This window comes from Didymosphaeria variabile (genome assembly GCF_027946475.1).
Source record: "Didymosphaeria variabile strain IMI 356815 chromosome Unknown scaffold_9, whole genome shotgun sequence".
Taxonomy (NCBI): Eukaryota; Fungi; Ascomycota; class Dothideomycetes; order Pleosporales; family Didymosphaeriaceae; genus Didymosphaeria; species Didymosphaeria variabile.
Genome location: NW_026611628.1, coordinates 47,304 through 62,251, shown reverse-complemented (window position 1 = coordinate 62,251; position 14,948 = coordinate 47,304). Strand labels below are relative to the sequence as shown.

The window sequence follows — 14,948 nt, the reverse complement described above, 5'->3', positions numbered from 1 at the left end:
GTCGCTCGGTAACCTGTTCTGCTGATCTGATGGAACATTAGCGTCTCCATATGATGCACACACTCTTGGAAAGCGTACTCTCCACCCTCGCACCCATCTCGCCAAATATTCCACGCTCGCTCTTTGTCAAGTCCTTGCTGTTTCCGCTTGTCACGAATTTCTTCGACCAAAAGACCCTCATAATCTCCATAATCCCACTCAGCAAGATCTTCTGTTACTGTCACTCGCTTTCCGCCCACGGCTAATCCACCATGGGAAGATTCTGCATTTGCGCGATTGAAAAGGCAGGAGAAGGTCTGCAAGGCACGCTTTCGAGGACTGACCCAGATGTGGCGGACGCGAGTGGGATCGATCAGTTTGCCACGTCCCACGAGCAACCTTGCAGTGCTTACAACTTGTTCCCCGCCGTAAAGAGTCAATGGAACCTCAGTCGTTCCTGTGTAACGTCCGCTTTTGGTCCATTCAGTCTCCCCTATTATCAGTTCAGTACAACTGTGACACGAGCCATGAGCAGCACTTGCATACCGTGACGGGCTAGAAACACACGTGGTGTTGTAGCGTCGAGATCAGACATCGTGAACTCCTATATGCTTGAGCGAAGTCGACGAGAGCCTCACGAAGAGGTACAGCACGGCTTCAGCGCCTGCTTAGTGAGTGGATAACGAGCAGTTAGCCCTCACCTTGATATGACGCTTATCGATAAGTTCCCACGCCGTAACACGAAAAGGCTGGGACAGGAGGCGCACAGCTCTGGGGTTGAGATATTACGGGTTCAGAAACGTCTGCACGACTAAAATATCTACTTTAGGTAGTATTATAAATTTTCTACTATTATCATCTGAATTTTCTTCTTTCTATAATTCAGTGGTAGAATCTATGCAACATACATAGGAGTAGTAGGGCGTGGTAATGTAGGCTAACGCGGGGTAAAGCGGGTTAAGGTGGGATGTGGGGGATGAAGTGGGATAAGCCGCTGAGTTCTAACATCTGATCGGCCTTGTCTGTTTCCGTTCCGCAATAGCTCGTGCAAGAACCGAGGAAAACGACCAGTGCAGCGATGCTATTGTTTTCGCCGCAGGCGGTTTAAAGTTAAGCTAGGATGCCGCTATACTTGAGCTTCGTGATTTAGTTCATAAAGTGTGTTTCGATAATAATCCTGCCACGTTTTTTAATATCACACTGCACGACCAATTCTCCCCAAAACAAAACGAAAATGGCGAAAACGGTGGATGTCCCTGTGGTAGTAATCGGAGGAAGATGTAAGATGCCTGCTGTCGGATACTAATACTACCTGAAATTCTAATCACCTAGGAAGCATGTGGTCTAAATCTATCAATCTTCCTCTCTGACATGGCTGTCAATCATGTTTTGTTCGAACGCCATCCCACGACCTCGATCTTACCAAAAGCCCACATCATCAACCAACGTACCTTGGAGATCTTTCGGCAACATGGCATTGCGGAGAGCATTCGAGCACAAGGCACACCGCCACAGCAGATGAGCCGGGTTATTTGGCAGACGTCTTTGGCCGGAGATGGGCCCCTAGATCGAAAAGTTCTAGGCTGTGTTGAGACGTGGGGTTGCCAGCTCAATACAGTAAGGAGCAATGCGTACCAGTAAGTCAGTTACCCAAAGCCTGGAAAATCAAGTTGAATGTTTTAGACGTGACGCCCCTTACTTGCCAACCAATTTGCCACTCTTAAGGTCTGAACCTATCTTTCGCGCGATCGCGGAAAAACGCAATCCGGGAAACGTGTTATTCAACCACGATGTTTTAGATGTTACGGAAGAGGACGATCATGTGCGAGTTGACGTACTGGACAGGGTGAGCGGTCAAATGTTGTGTTATCGTGCTCAATATGTTGTGGGTGCCGATGGTGGAAAGACTGTCGGACCAAAATTGGGTATCGAACTTGACGGCGTCAGGAACCTCAGGAAGATTATATCCGTACATTTTAAGGCGGATCTCTCGCAATACTGGGATGATCGCGTTGGAATCGCCCACTTTGCGAATCCCGAGCTTGGCCTTGGAATGAAAAGTGGATCCATGCTTCCCTTAGGTCCGACCTGGGGGAGGCATTCTGAGGAATGGCAAATGCACTTTGCGATCGATGCGGATAAACCATCACCCCCTCGCGAAGACGCTGTGCGAAGAGTGCGCGAGCTGTTGAAATTGCCGGACTTCAACATGGAGATATTGAGTTTCAGTAGCTGGACCCTCGAACGTGTCTTAGCAAATGAATATCGAAAGGGACGCGTCTTCATCGGAGGGGATGCGGCCCATCGACACCCGCCGACAACCGGGTTAGGTCTGAATACTGCGGTGCAAGACGCGCACAATCTGGCGTGGAAATTATCTTATGCTCTCAAGAACAAGGCACAGCTAAACCTTCTCGATACATACGAGGTTGAAAGAAGGGCTATTGGAAAGAGAAACTGCGATTGGGCGCTTTTCACATCGAAATGCCACCTCATCATCGGCGCCGCAATAGGCTTACAGAACGGGCAACCGGACGCCAACAAGGAGCACTTGACCAGACTCTTTGATGCTCAGTCAGAGACGGGAAGGGCCGGTCTTGCTCAACTCCAACATGTCATCGATGGCCAAGCTATTGAGTTCCACGCCCATAACCTCGACCTTGGATTCTGTTAATCAGCAAGGTGCCCTAGTTCCGGATGGGTCTCGAGCTCCCAAAGCAGATGCGCGCAACCAGACTTACATACCTACAACACGACCGGGCCATCGTCTTCCTCACGCATGGGTCGAATGCGACGGCAAAGTGCTATCTACACTTGATCTCAATGGCCCAACCGGCGATTTCCTCCTCATTTTAGGTCGCAAAGGCCAAAATTGGGCAGATGCAGCGAGAAACATCTCGTCCCTTCGGGACATAAGCATTCGCGTAGTGCATATTGTTGAGCCAACAAAGGACATACAATCGGGCGACTACGTCGATAGTGAATGCGTATGGTCCACGCTCAAAGAAGCTGGCGATGAAGGTGCTATACTGGTGCGCCCAGATCATATCGTTGCGTGGCGATCGGTTCATGCTGGGAAAGAATCAGACCTTGCCAAGGCTCTTGACTTTGTTTTGGGATCCCAATGATGTAGTAGACAGTATCGCATAGAGTAATGCGTGATCTTTGGTATCTAGGTTTAGGTCTTTACCTACATGACTCTTTCTGTATCTGAACCGAACGCTCCGCCCGAGAGGGTCTGTGGATCCCATTTTGGCTCATCACGATATGCATCAAATTTAATGGCATGCTCTCATCCGCTATGCATCGAATGCTACCAATTCGAAGCAAGCAGGTCACAAGTCTCGCTTTGTTCAGTGTTCATCATTGATTAAACTTCGTGAAAGACTACACCCTGCCATGACGTGCTCACGGGGTGCTGATAAAGGAAGCAGCTGAATTTGCGCTTCGCCTACAGTGACTTTTCCGTGCAGAAGCAGGTAGCATATCTCAAATTGCCTAGATTTCTTCAAAGATGGAAAAAGACACATGGTATCCATTGACTATGCTAAAGTACCTTACCACGAAATGAGATGATACTTAAAGGACGCTGTCCTTCCTCCCGACTGAATTAGGATGTGGCGTCTCTTTGTAAGTTGGTATGGGAGTTCCCAGTAGCTTCAACTTGATCTGCAGAGCAATGAATCGGGACAAATACCTGGCCTGACCAACGGCGCCACCACAATAGAAGAATGCCGGGTCTGTAACATACATTAGTCAATAGAGATGTCGCCAGCAGGATCATCCAGGGTTAATTGACGAGGAACTTACGCCCACTGAACTTGAATGCACCTTTCAATTCACCTTCGTCATCTAAGCCCCAGTAGTCATCCAATTGTCCTGCAAGCTCCGATCCGAAGATATCGGCGACGACTAAGCGAAGATTCCCGACAAAGCCTGTCGCAAAGACAACAACGTCTGCGGGGATGTGTTGGCCATTGGAACATTCAAGGCCATCTGGCGTGTACCGAGTGGGAAGGGTGTCGGAGACGATTTTGATCTGAAACATGAGTTCGAAGTCAGCCCCTTGGTCAACATCAATCCGAGTACGATGGCGCGCTATCTCTCCGAACGAGTAGTACGACCCACTTACCAATCCTTTAGAAATCTTAGCAGAAGCGCCCACATCCATGTAATGACCGCCCAGTCTTTCAAAGATGTAGTATGACATGTCACCTTCTTCATCAATCCTGAACCCGGCTCTTTTCAAAGCCTCAAACCTCTCCCAGGCCTTCTCTGCTTTATTGCGTAACACCTTGTTGCCCATAGTACGGCCGAGGACAGCAGGCCCGCTAAAGAAGAGCCGGTCCGCTACTTCTGTTGGGACGAATTCGTTATATATGCCTTGAATTGTGCGAGATTTAGAATAGAACAAAGCAACTGTCTGAAATAGCTCCGAAAAGCTAGGCAATACTTACGGTCATGGGTCTCTCTGTAGTGCTCTCTAGGTACAACCACTGAAATTCACCTCGTCAAAAAGGTTGTGAGGGAATCTATCATCAATGATCACTTACTTGTAGGGGATCGCTGAATCATTGTTACAGATGCGAGCCCGGCATCCAACATATCCTCGGCGATGTCATGTGCTGCCATTGTTAGCCGGACCAGATGTCGGGTCGACTCGTGGGGGACTTGCGAATCCCACTCACCAGTATTGGCTGTCCCGACCACGACCCCATGTGTTCCTTTCCAGTCGTGCGAGTTCTTGTAGCTTCCAGAATGAATGGTGAGTCCTTGAAAGATGTCCTAATGACCTCTATTAACATAGATCCCTGCTGCAGTCGAATCATGACGAGGAAGAGATAGCTTACTCGGTCTGCATAGACAGGTGCGACTGGAAACGTACAGTTTGCCCCAACAGCGAACACTACAAAAGACGAGCGTAAAGTAGACTCATTTCCTTTTTGTCGGATTTGGAGCTTCCATTCAGTGGTCTTTTCACACCAGCGACCAGATACAAGCTCCGTCGACAATGAGATATTCTATTCCTGGTTAGTGTATGACAATGCTACATCGTCCTGCGGCGATGGAAAAAAGTTGAGGCTAGATGGTGAGCTCACAATGTCATATTTCTGCACCCAGTGTTGGTATCCCTCTGCGAGGTCGTCCTTTGTCAACCACTCTTGATAAGACTTATCAAAAGTGCGACAGAAAGGGAGGTGTGCTATCAACAGAGATTCAGTTGGTCGCACGTACGGCGGGTTGTGGAGTATAGCTCTTACCAAATTCTCTGACTGTGTGTACTGTCAAATTATTGTCAGCTTAACACCTTTTCTTGCAGGCCAGGGCTTAAATACGTACGTCGAGTTGAGTCATAACGAGTCTTCCAGTTGTCCCCAACGTTGTCATGCTTTTCCAAGATGATATAAGAAACACCCAAAGCCTTCAACCTTCCTCCAGTGCTGAGCCCTGCTTGTCCTCCACCCACTATCGCGACATCATAAAATTGGCCGCTCTTACTGTCCGTTGTAGAGATTCGCTCATTTATCGATGTTCCATTGCCGACCAGCCCGTTATTGTGATGTGGCCTATCGGATGTCGTACCATTCAATTCCGTAGTATCTTTGCTTTTCGATGAGATCCCGTTCGGTCGTTCTATTGGCAAAGACCTCGATGCGGGCATAAGCTCATCGACGCTTGCTAGAGAGTTGACTTGCTCGAGTATAGTTCTCAGGATCCAAATGCGCCATTGACCGTCCGAACCCAGGACTACGCTCATGTACCCATGGCCTGTTGTCGAAGGAGTACCAGCAGCCTCGAATGTGAAGCTGATTTCAATCCATGATAAATCTCCCGATCGTATCACGCGAGAGCTCTCTATCTGAAATGCGCGAGGTCGTCTCGTTATCGAGGTCGCTTGCCATGCTGCAGTGATTGAGGCGGAGCTGTAGAATGTACGCGTCGTATCAGTCATCATGAATAGATCTCTCCAAATAGCGTCGCGCTCTATAAAACTTTCGTCAAGCGCTTCTAGGGCGCGTCTGAAATGCTCTGCCACAGAATCGACATCCAGAAAATCAGGAACGACATGTCTTGGTAAAGACAGGGGAAGCTTCGGGAGTATCCAGTCTCTCGCCATGTTGTACCCAGGGTAGGCAAGGTCAGAAAACAGTTATGATAGATCGATTTCAAGAACAGTGTGAGCACGACTTTTCCAGCGAGAGGCCCGGAAATAATAAGACACTTTAATTCGTTGATTCGTGATTTCCTAGTATGATAGGACCCAAATTCGACGAAGAGTCGACATCGGGGTGAGGGCGTTGTCGGTCCCGAACTCGTTCAGGCATGTGGGGTGACCCCGCACCCGAGGTTCTTCAGTGCTATTGAGCGTTTGGCTTGCGGTGTATGGTAGCTAGAGCCAGGCTGGAATTTAGCCGGATGTCATCCATTGATCTAAGCATCGTGTGGCAGCAATGGTGCTCGAAAATGCCACCATGTTTCCTTATGAGATCCTATCCGAATTCCGAGCTCGAGAGGCTCAAGACGGCATTCGAGAAGCAACGTGGTACATTATCGCAGTAAGGAAACACTGATAAAAGGGGATGTTTTGGTGAATAGAACGAGTATTAACGTCAAGCACTAGGCTGTTGCTCTCACGTCCGCTTGTGCTGGAGAACATGTCGGTACGCTCTACCAGATAGCAACATTCGGCTTAGGTCTCGAAGACAAGAAGATCGTTCAGAGAAGAATGAAAGAAGCCCTAACTAAAGGATCAATCTTGTACGGCGTCCCACGTGCTGCTCAAGGTCTCGGGCCTCTTTGCAAGAACATTCCTGACGATGAGATTGACCATATTTCGCCACGGTACAAGATCTTTCGAGCATTTTCATTATGCAGCTGACCTTCCAGGATCCGCGAAGCGACCGGACAGAATGAAAAGAACGCTATCGTGCTGCGTGGAAAGTCTTACTTCAATAAACTATGGGGTCCGACTGCAGCACAGGCTCACCGTGACCGAACGATGAAGTACTTCCCGGACCACTGTAAGCTAGATCTGACGATTGCTACATTAAAAACTGAGCTGATGTTCGCCACAATATTAGACTTTCTCAACATCAAAATCAACTACGAGTTATGGATGAGTGAAGATTCAATCCTGTCTAATATTGAGACGCAAATGTGCAACACTGCTCTTCTTGTGTGTAACAACTCCCCAGAGCAAGCTCTATGGCATCTCCGCGGGCTTGTTAGACATGGAGGTACACTGGAGCAGGCACGTTATGCACAAGATTTCGCACTTGCAATCGCAAAGTATGTTGGCGCTCAAACTGGCCATATCAAGATGGTTGATGATATTGATTCTCAAGAATGGGAGTTGCGCAAATGAAGTAGGTAGAGACTTTTAAAACAGTAAATTGTATTTACGTAACAACCGATACATTTGATACAATTGCGGGTCATGAACCCAGTGTCTTGATCTCAGAACTCAATGTTTCTTTGCAATCGGGCCGTCCGGACGAATGAAAACAGTAGCATGCCGTTCCCCAGACTCAACCCTTGCCGTTAATTCCTCAGGATCGAACTCTACACCAACTGGATTTTTCTTGAATGCCTCAGACTCCATAAATGCAGTCGCTTCGTCGACATCTTCGAAACAATCTACCTGCATTTCCACCGTGTTGCCGTCCGGATCGTCGTAGTAGATCGATATCGTAATACCGTGGTGGACGCACCATGACGGCATTATGCCTAATGCTTTTCGTTGGCGATAAGCCTGGGTGAGATCTTCGAGATTATTGAAAGTAAATGCGACATGTTCTAGTCCAGAACTACTTTTTACTTTATCGCCCGTGCCAGGTATTGCGCAAATAGCGATGCGGTGATGCTTCATCGAAGCAAAGAAAGGCTATGCGTTCCGTCTCGAATCGAGCTTCCGCGCCGAGAATTGTTTTCCACCATGGCACCATCTCTTTGAATTTGTTGGTGCGGAGAAAGATGTGCGCCAGCGTGGTGGGGCGCAACACTCGGGTTGGATCTGACTGAGTGGTGGTTGTAGACATGATTCGGAAGCACTCGAACGACTCGAGGACTTCTTGTGGTAAAGACTTAGGACCTGCGATAATGAGAGACCACAAGAGTGACACATCACTCAAATACTAGTCAAAAGCCTGTTTCCAATTGCCGGGAGGATGTCCCTGTGCTTGCTGCGGGGGTTTCAAACAACGTCGGAATTTGACCCATGCGCGCATTTGGGGGTGGTTGTCTAGCCAGGTGGGCCCGACTCAATGCTATGTGGGGGTGGGGGCACTCCGTTCCAAAGGCCGAACACCCACACCCACTTCATGCGCAGGAAGCAAAATACGGCGCATTAGTGTTACGGAAACTGAGACAAATATCAGATCCTACGCTCAATATATCAACCAAGTCATTGCGCATTATCCCTTTACATTCTGCACAAACAATACTCTTGAGATGGCCGCAACCAAAACCGCTATTGTCACAGGCGCAGCCAGTGGAATTGGAAAAGCCTTCGCAGCTAGATTGATTGAGAGAGGTTATAGGGTTGTGTTGGCAGATATCAACGATGAAAATGGCGAGAAAGTCGAGAAGGAATTAGGGAAGAACAGCATATTCCAACATTGCGATGTCTCGAACTGGGAGTCGCAGGTCGCCCTCTTCCGAAAAGCATATTCATGGGCGGGACATATCGATCTGTTTATCGCAAACGCCGGAATTGAAGAGCAGGAATCTTTTTGGCAGCTCCCTGAGCACGTCACAGAGGAGGAAGTGGCCAAACCGAATACCAAAGTCGTGGACGTCAATCTGTATTCCGTATTGTACGGTCTGAAGCTCTTCCGGCATTACACGCGATTGGACAAAACGCCTGGGCAAGAATCTCGTATGGTTGTGACGGCCAGTCTTGCTGGATTCTACCCATTTCCTGCTGCTCCCGTCTACAGCGTAGCAAAGAGTGGAGTAAGTTTGATCTATAAAACTGAGATTGGCATGTGAAGACATCTGACAGACCTGTCCTTGTAGCTCGTGGGTTTGGCCAGGTCCACCGGCCTGAAACTAGAAAGAGACGAATCGATACTGATCAGTGTAATCGCTCCAGGACCAGTTGACACGCCTATCAGTGAGATCACAAAAAAATATGTGCCCGCAGAGCATTTCACGCCAATGGATCTAATGGTCAAGGCCTTAGATAAAGTGGTCGATGAGAGGCTGGGTGGTCAAGTGTTGGAGTGTTCCAACGCCAACATGTATATCCGGGAGCCACTTGCGTTCTCAGATGATAACACAAAGTTCCTGATTGGGGATATGTCGAGGTTTTGAACCCTATACGTTCATAGTGATACCTCAAATTTCAATCTGCAGCATCCGTGGCGTGTACCTCACTAGGAAGTGTATACAACCAGACCGAAAACCGATTATCACAAATCGTGTACCCTACCAATGCTGCAAACCGGGAACAAACGAGGGCGGTTATATCTCAAATGTGCGCTTCAAGACTAATAGGGTTTGGCGCCGGGTACGACTTGAACCATCGCATCTAGATGCGCGTCCTTGGTACTCAACAGCTTTTCGGGGAAATGGCACAGCTTAGTGCCAGTCAGTAAGGCTATTACCCCGCATCCTGCCCTTTACAGTGTCACGCTACATGTACATATGCATTCGCCTCCACCTCCCACACGCCTCCACACCCGCCTCCGCATTCATTGCAGCTAGACAGCCATACGATAACCCCCCACAAGATAGCAATCTCTGAGCAGCACAGCCAGCCCACAAGAGAAGCTCGGGATTACCGAGAGTGATCACGGGACATATGCGAGAGACTAGCATGGAAACGCAAATATCAGGTGCGCATGCCATTAGCGCCCATTGCACGTTCACCGCTGGCAGCAATGACAAATGCTGCAACGTTAGACGGGACACAGACAGGCTGACCTTACGAAACAGCTGCACCACTAGCCTCCTTATGCTCACCGAGACGTATCCGAAGCCATACATGTCCCAGTTGCCATAAACGCTTTGCGAGAGCAGAGCATCTTAGACGCCATCAATTGTCGCGTGTGTTTCCCCATTCCTCAGAAAGCAATATTTTGAATGGGCGGAGACGTTGATGGTGGTTGATACAGATGATAACCAGAGATTGAATGCTTGCGATGCCTGTAGTGCACGTTTTATACGCTCCGACGTTCTCCGTCGCCATAAGAAGAATGCCCCAGCTCCGTACACGCCCAAGCACTACAAGACACCGTAAGAAACGTGCCTTATTCAGGCCGCGCAGAAAGACGAACAGATGGCCAGAACGACTCCCCAGATCAGAGCAGGGATAGCTCTTTCAGGTAAACCTTTGACTTCTTCAGATGAAAAAGTTTCTAATACAACAATTCTTCTATCAGTAACCAAAGGGTCTCCGATCGCATAGATCAAGCCCTGGCACCAGAACACGACTGCCGGAGCACGATGCAGCCCCAGGGTCAGCAGTTGACAGCGGATGACGCTTTGCTTACGACCCAGCCCTATTCGAATCGGCCTGCTGAAGTCGATCTATCTATAAATTTTGCACCGACTGGAGAACCATCGACAGTAGTTGAAATTGAAATGAATCAATCCCACGACTACGACAGCTCTCACGATGCGCTTGGTCTAGGTTTAGCAACACCTTCGACCTTTTTGGATTCTTTACGGGAAATGTCATCGGGTGATTTGACGTTTCTCGATGACTTTTTACTGCCCGGCCTGAATAATTGCCTGCCCGATCTCTCGACTTCGCTATCTTTGGAAGAGCAAGCTGCCCATGACGTCCCGTGTCAGACTGGGATGGCGCCTCCTTCGCCGGCGTCATTGGTGCCAAGCCAAACAACAACTTTTCTTTCGGGACGGCAAGGAGCCGACACGAGCTACTCGCATGTCCTTTCTACGAGCGAAGGCGATTTAGACCAATTCCAAGAGCACGTTCGTAAGCTGCAGGATGGGAACAACCTGGAGTCTGTCAACTTTCCACGAAGGTCACGGATATTACGATGCGTTATAGCATACTTTGACTTCTTCGACCCTCACACGCCTATCATTCATCACACTACTTTCAGCATACGTCACAGCCATCCAGCATTGGTGTTTGCCATTCTTGCCATGGGCGCTCTGCACATGGGTGAAAAGGGATTTGCGAAGAGTATGTGTCACGCGGCTTCCAGTCTGCTCACTCATTGTCTTCCTGTACACGTTGAGCATCAAGCGCATCAATTCGAGCCTTGGGCTCCCCAAGCGCTGTTGCTATTAGCCCAATTTGGAGCATTTAGCGATGATGTGAAGCTAGCTGAAATGGCCAAAATACACTTTCACCGGGCGTGCAAACTTTTAAAAGCCCAACTGAGCATGATGGAGCGTGAATACTCAGTATCTGATTGTGATTGGGTCCGATGACATCGAGCTGAGACGTTTAGCCGCCTATGTGCTTGGGCATGCGTACTAGGCGCTGCGATACTGGCAAGTCATCCAGAAGCACATTATACCGTACCTTATCAGCTACGGAACATTCCGCTGCCTTTATCAGAAGCCGCGTGGCATGCTCGATCACCAGAAGAGTGGAAAACTACCACAAATGAGTGCGACTTGACCAGGCGGCGGCACTTCTCGTCGCTCACCGATGCACTCAAAAATGGAGATCCAATTCCAGAGACTATCAGCTCGTTCGGTCTACTTTCTCTTCTGGGGTGGGCATTGCTATCCATATGTCATCAGGAGCGTCTCGCCCTGGCAATGGGTCCATCCTCTCCGCACGCCTTCCAGGAAAATATGGAAAGTATCCTCAACCGATGGGCAGAATTTGCCTACCGTCGCATTGGCGCGGCAAAAGCTGTGTATAGGAGCTCAGAGCCTCTCATCACTGACTGCTTCCCATTGCTGACCTCCTCCCGCTTTCATCTATATTTGGGCGAAGAGCTGTGGGAACTGAAAAAGATATGCGATTCGCCTATGGGCGCGGGTGCTGATCCTGAAGGAAGATGTTGCCTGCCACTTCCCCCGTTGACCGGCAACATATCACTATTCAAAGCTGTACGCTTCTCCGCTCATTCTTGGCTCGTGAGAGCGAAATTAGGCATTGGACATTGGCGAATCACTGCAACGCTCGGTACATGTTTCGGAAATCGCCCACATAGCTAGGCCCCCATTCCCGAGTCCAGCCTACTTCCAACATAGTGTGCCATCTGTTCATACATCAAAGTCAACATCATCCGCAGATTGCACGGCACGAAACTGCCCAAGCAACTGCCGCACACCGCGCTTGTGGTCGTCCTCAAAAACCAGCTCCTCCTCAGACACGCCCTCGTGCAACTTGATCTGAGCTAACCACCGGTACTCATCGGCATGCTGCACGAATCCCAAGCTGCGCCACCATCGTGCCGGCACACGCCCCTTGCTCCAATCCCACAAGTTCTTCCAGCGTGAGATGGCGCGCTCTATGACCGAGATCGTTGCGGGACTGCGGATGCTGGTATGCTTGGAGTGCCAGATGAGACAATGGATAGCTAGCCATGTCAGTTCTATTCCACCGGCGCAATGTGTGAACGAAGAAGCGGCACAAAAACAAAGGGCGGCATACTGTGGACTAGGATGAAAAGGTGGACGGGCGTCAGTCGGACAAGGCGGGATTTCGCATCGGCCGGGACATCGTCGCCTAGCAGCAGAGGATAGACTTCCTTGAGTGACCAGAACGGCTGCTCATGATAGTCTGCGAAACCCTCGCTCTGCAGACATTCTGCTCTCGACGTGGCCTCGAAGAACTCCCCTGGGCAGGGTAGGCTTGCGCCCATTTCCGCCAACGCGAACTTGGGCGGGTAGTTGTAGATGATGCATAGCGTGCTATCGAACGTGTATAGGTGGTACAGAGTACTATACGAAGGCACGTTAATGCACGGTTCTGGGAGAAGAGAGCCATTCGACTGTACCGTGTACACGCCTCTTGGCGACCAAATTCAGCCCAATCAAAGTTCTCGAGAGATTCACCCGGCTTGGGCCAGGAGACTTTGAAGGAATTTAGACGCGAGGCTCGAGCCAGCTATGCATGATAAACTGGTTAGGATGTCTCGCTCTGGGCCATATGATCTAAGAGAAGAACGAAGGTAAAAGGACAAGAGAGGAGACGAGCAAGGAAAGAAAAGAAGAAAGAGCACATACTGATATCAGCTGTTGCACTCCGTCACTGCGCGCTCTCCGCTGTGCCGCCAGATTCCCCTCCCAATTCTGTAGCAGCACGATGATCAAGGCAGCCTGCATAGTCTGCAGACTCGAAGCACAAGCAACGGCAGAATCATTGGCAACATTATTGGTGCCCTCGTTAAAAGGGCGTCCTCGAGCCGCGCGTCTTAGCAATGTGTCACGGAAGATGAACTCTTCGGCGAGATCGAGAAAGCTCTTCCCGCGTCCTATGTCATGCAAAGTCGACATGTACAAAGACCCTGCTAAGCAGACTGCGACTAGAAGCCTTGGTGAGACAGTCTTCAAATCGAACGACGGTCGATGAATGATTGTGAAGTGGGGATGAAAATGGTGGAAGTAGGTCTGAATGAAGGAAGTGACATTGGATACGGTGAAGAACGTGTCTGCCTGATCGATTCTGCTTGAGCTTGCTTTCGCATGATGGCCCTTTGGCAGGGTGATGAACGTGTTCGTCAACTGTGTGACGAGTTCGTAGATCCTGACAGACTCTACGCTCTGGGCGTGGGGCTCATTGAGGCGCATGTTTCTCCCGAGCACTTCGTTGTTGGCAGGCATCACATCTTGCCTGAAAACGCCAAAGACTGGAGACATATCACGGTAAGTTGAAACAATCGGGCCACCCAGAGGAGAGTTCGAAGCCCGTTCCGAGACGAGGAGCGAGTCTGTACACGTCAGACGACCATGCAATCAGAGGAAAGGAAAGGGACATGACTGACCTGGATCTGCTAGATGTGCCCCCCGCAAGGACGACGGCATAGCCGGTTCGACCAACGGCTTCGGCGGAGTGCTCGAGTAGCCGAATATGTCTACAAAACCAGCCGAGTCGGAACTAACAAGATCGGAGAGATGCGGCCCAGGCGTAGCATGCAGAGAGAAGCTGCTAGAGTGCGCATTGCGGGCGACGAGCGGCCGAGACCCGTTCAGTGCAGCTGCATCGGTAGGACGGACCGTCTCGACTGTGACGACTGGCATCATGTCGGGGGAGGCTTCCCGTCGACCAGCCTGGCTGTGCGAGCGAGAACATGCGTGGTTCCTACTTGCACATGGGCCACAGGGCCGTCCAGAATCGCAAGCAAGCTTGTGCGACGCGCATCGATCACACGCGTGTCGCCGGCGGCCCGTTGATCCAACTGAAGGGATAGGACGAGATCCTCGCTCCTTGCAATTTTTGTAGTGCCGGCGCAGGATATCTCTGCGGCCGCATTAGCACCACAGCCAGTCATGACTCGAGCGAGTGGTGGGTTTATGCCGACCTTCGGTGAAAGCGAGCAGAGCAGAATTCACAAACACATGCTCTCGAAGCGTCGTCTGATCAGTCAAGTCAGCTCATCGACGAGGACTAGGGGCTAGACTCACGCGAAAGCTCGTGACGTCGCAGGCGATCCTGTCTCGCAAAGGAGGCGGGACATTGTGCGCAACGAAAGCTCGCAGCTGGGGCAGGGGGAGGCAGTGAAGCATCGTCCATGGCGTCACAGCGTGAAGATGCGCTTCGAGCAGGAATCTTGTCGGCTGATATGTGGGGGAAGGTGGGAAGGTTTCCCCGCATGACTGGGAAGATTACCCCCCACGTGCCCCCGCATCACGGGGAAGCGCCGCACCAACTAAAAACTCCCGCCGAGGTCTAGGCGGCTTCGCTTTGGCGTTGGCGAAAGTAAAGGCCACGGTACGGTGCCTGCTCGTATTGTGCATACGTTATGCGCTTCCCCCAGTCTCTACTAAACTAGCATTCAGACGTAGAGTGTGCGTGTGCTCTGAACAATTCA

At 50.2% G+C, this 14,948-nt stretch overlaps 4 protein-coding genes across 4 annotated transcripts; 2 read left to right on the top strand and 2 right to left on the bottom strand.

Moving 5' to 3' along the window:
- Window positions 1–1,606: 1,606 nt before the first annotated feature.
- On the top strand, window positions 1,607–2,653 carry N0V89_011332 (uncharacterized protein; the record flags this gene model as incomplete). The annotated part of the gene is made up of 2 exons (XM_056220064.1): window positions 1,607–1,610; window positions 1,779–2,653. 2 exons carry the CDS (start codon window positions 1,607–1,609, stop codon window positions 2,651–2,653), a joined length of 879 nt encoding a protein of 292 aa, XP_056065367.1.
- A 1,116-nt stretch (window positions 2,654–3,769) lies between these two features.
- N0V89_011331 (uncharacterized protein) lies at window positions 3,770–4,442 on the bottom strand (the record flags this gene model as incomplete). Its single annotated transcript, XM_056220063.1, has 2 exons — window positions 3,770–4,402; window positions 4,437–4,442. The coding sequence occupies 2 exons, from the start codon at window positions 4,440–4,442 to the stop codon at window positions 3,770–3,772; spliced, it is 639 nt and encodes a 212-aa protein (XP_056065366.1).
- A 3,988-nt stretch (window positions 4,443–8,430) lies between these two features.
- Window positions 8,431–9,294, top strand: N0V89_011330 (uncharacterized protein; the record flags this gene model as incomplete). The annotated part of the gene is made up of 2 exons (XM_056220062.1): window positions 8,431–8,934; window positions 8,998–9,294. 2 exons carry the CDS (start codon window positions 8,431–8,433, stop codon window positions 9,292–9,294), a joined length of 801 nt encoding a protein of 266 aa, XP_056065365.1.
- Window positions 9,295–12,177: 2,883 nt separating this feature from the next.
- Window positions 12,178–14,160, bottom strand: N0V89_011329 (uncharacterized protein; the record flags this gene model as incomplete). Its single annotated transcript, XM_056220061.1, has 5 exons — window positions 12,178–12,494; window positions 12,569–12,858; window positions 12,915–13,024; window positions 13,144–13,847; window positions 13,902–14,160. The coding sequence occupies 5 exons, from the start codon at window positions 14,158–14,160 to the stop codon at window positions 12,178–12,180; spliced, it is 1,680 nt and encodes a 559-aa protein (XP_056065364.1).
- Window positions 14,161–14,948: the final 788 nt, after the last annotated feature.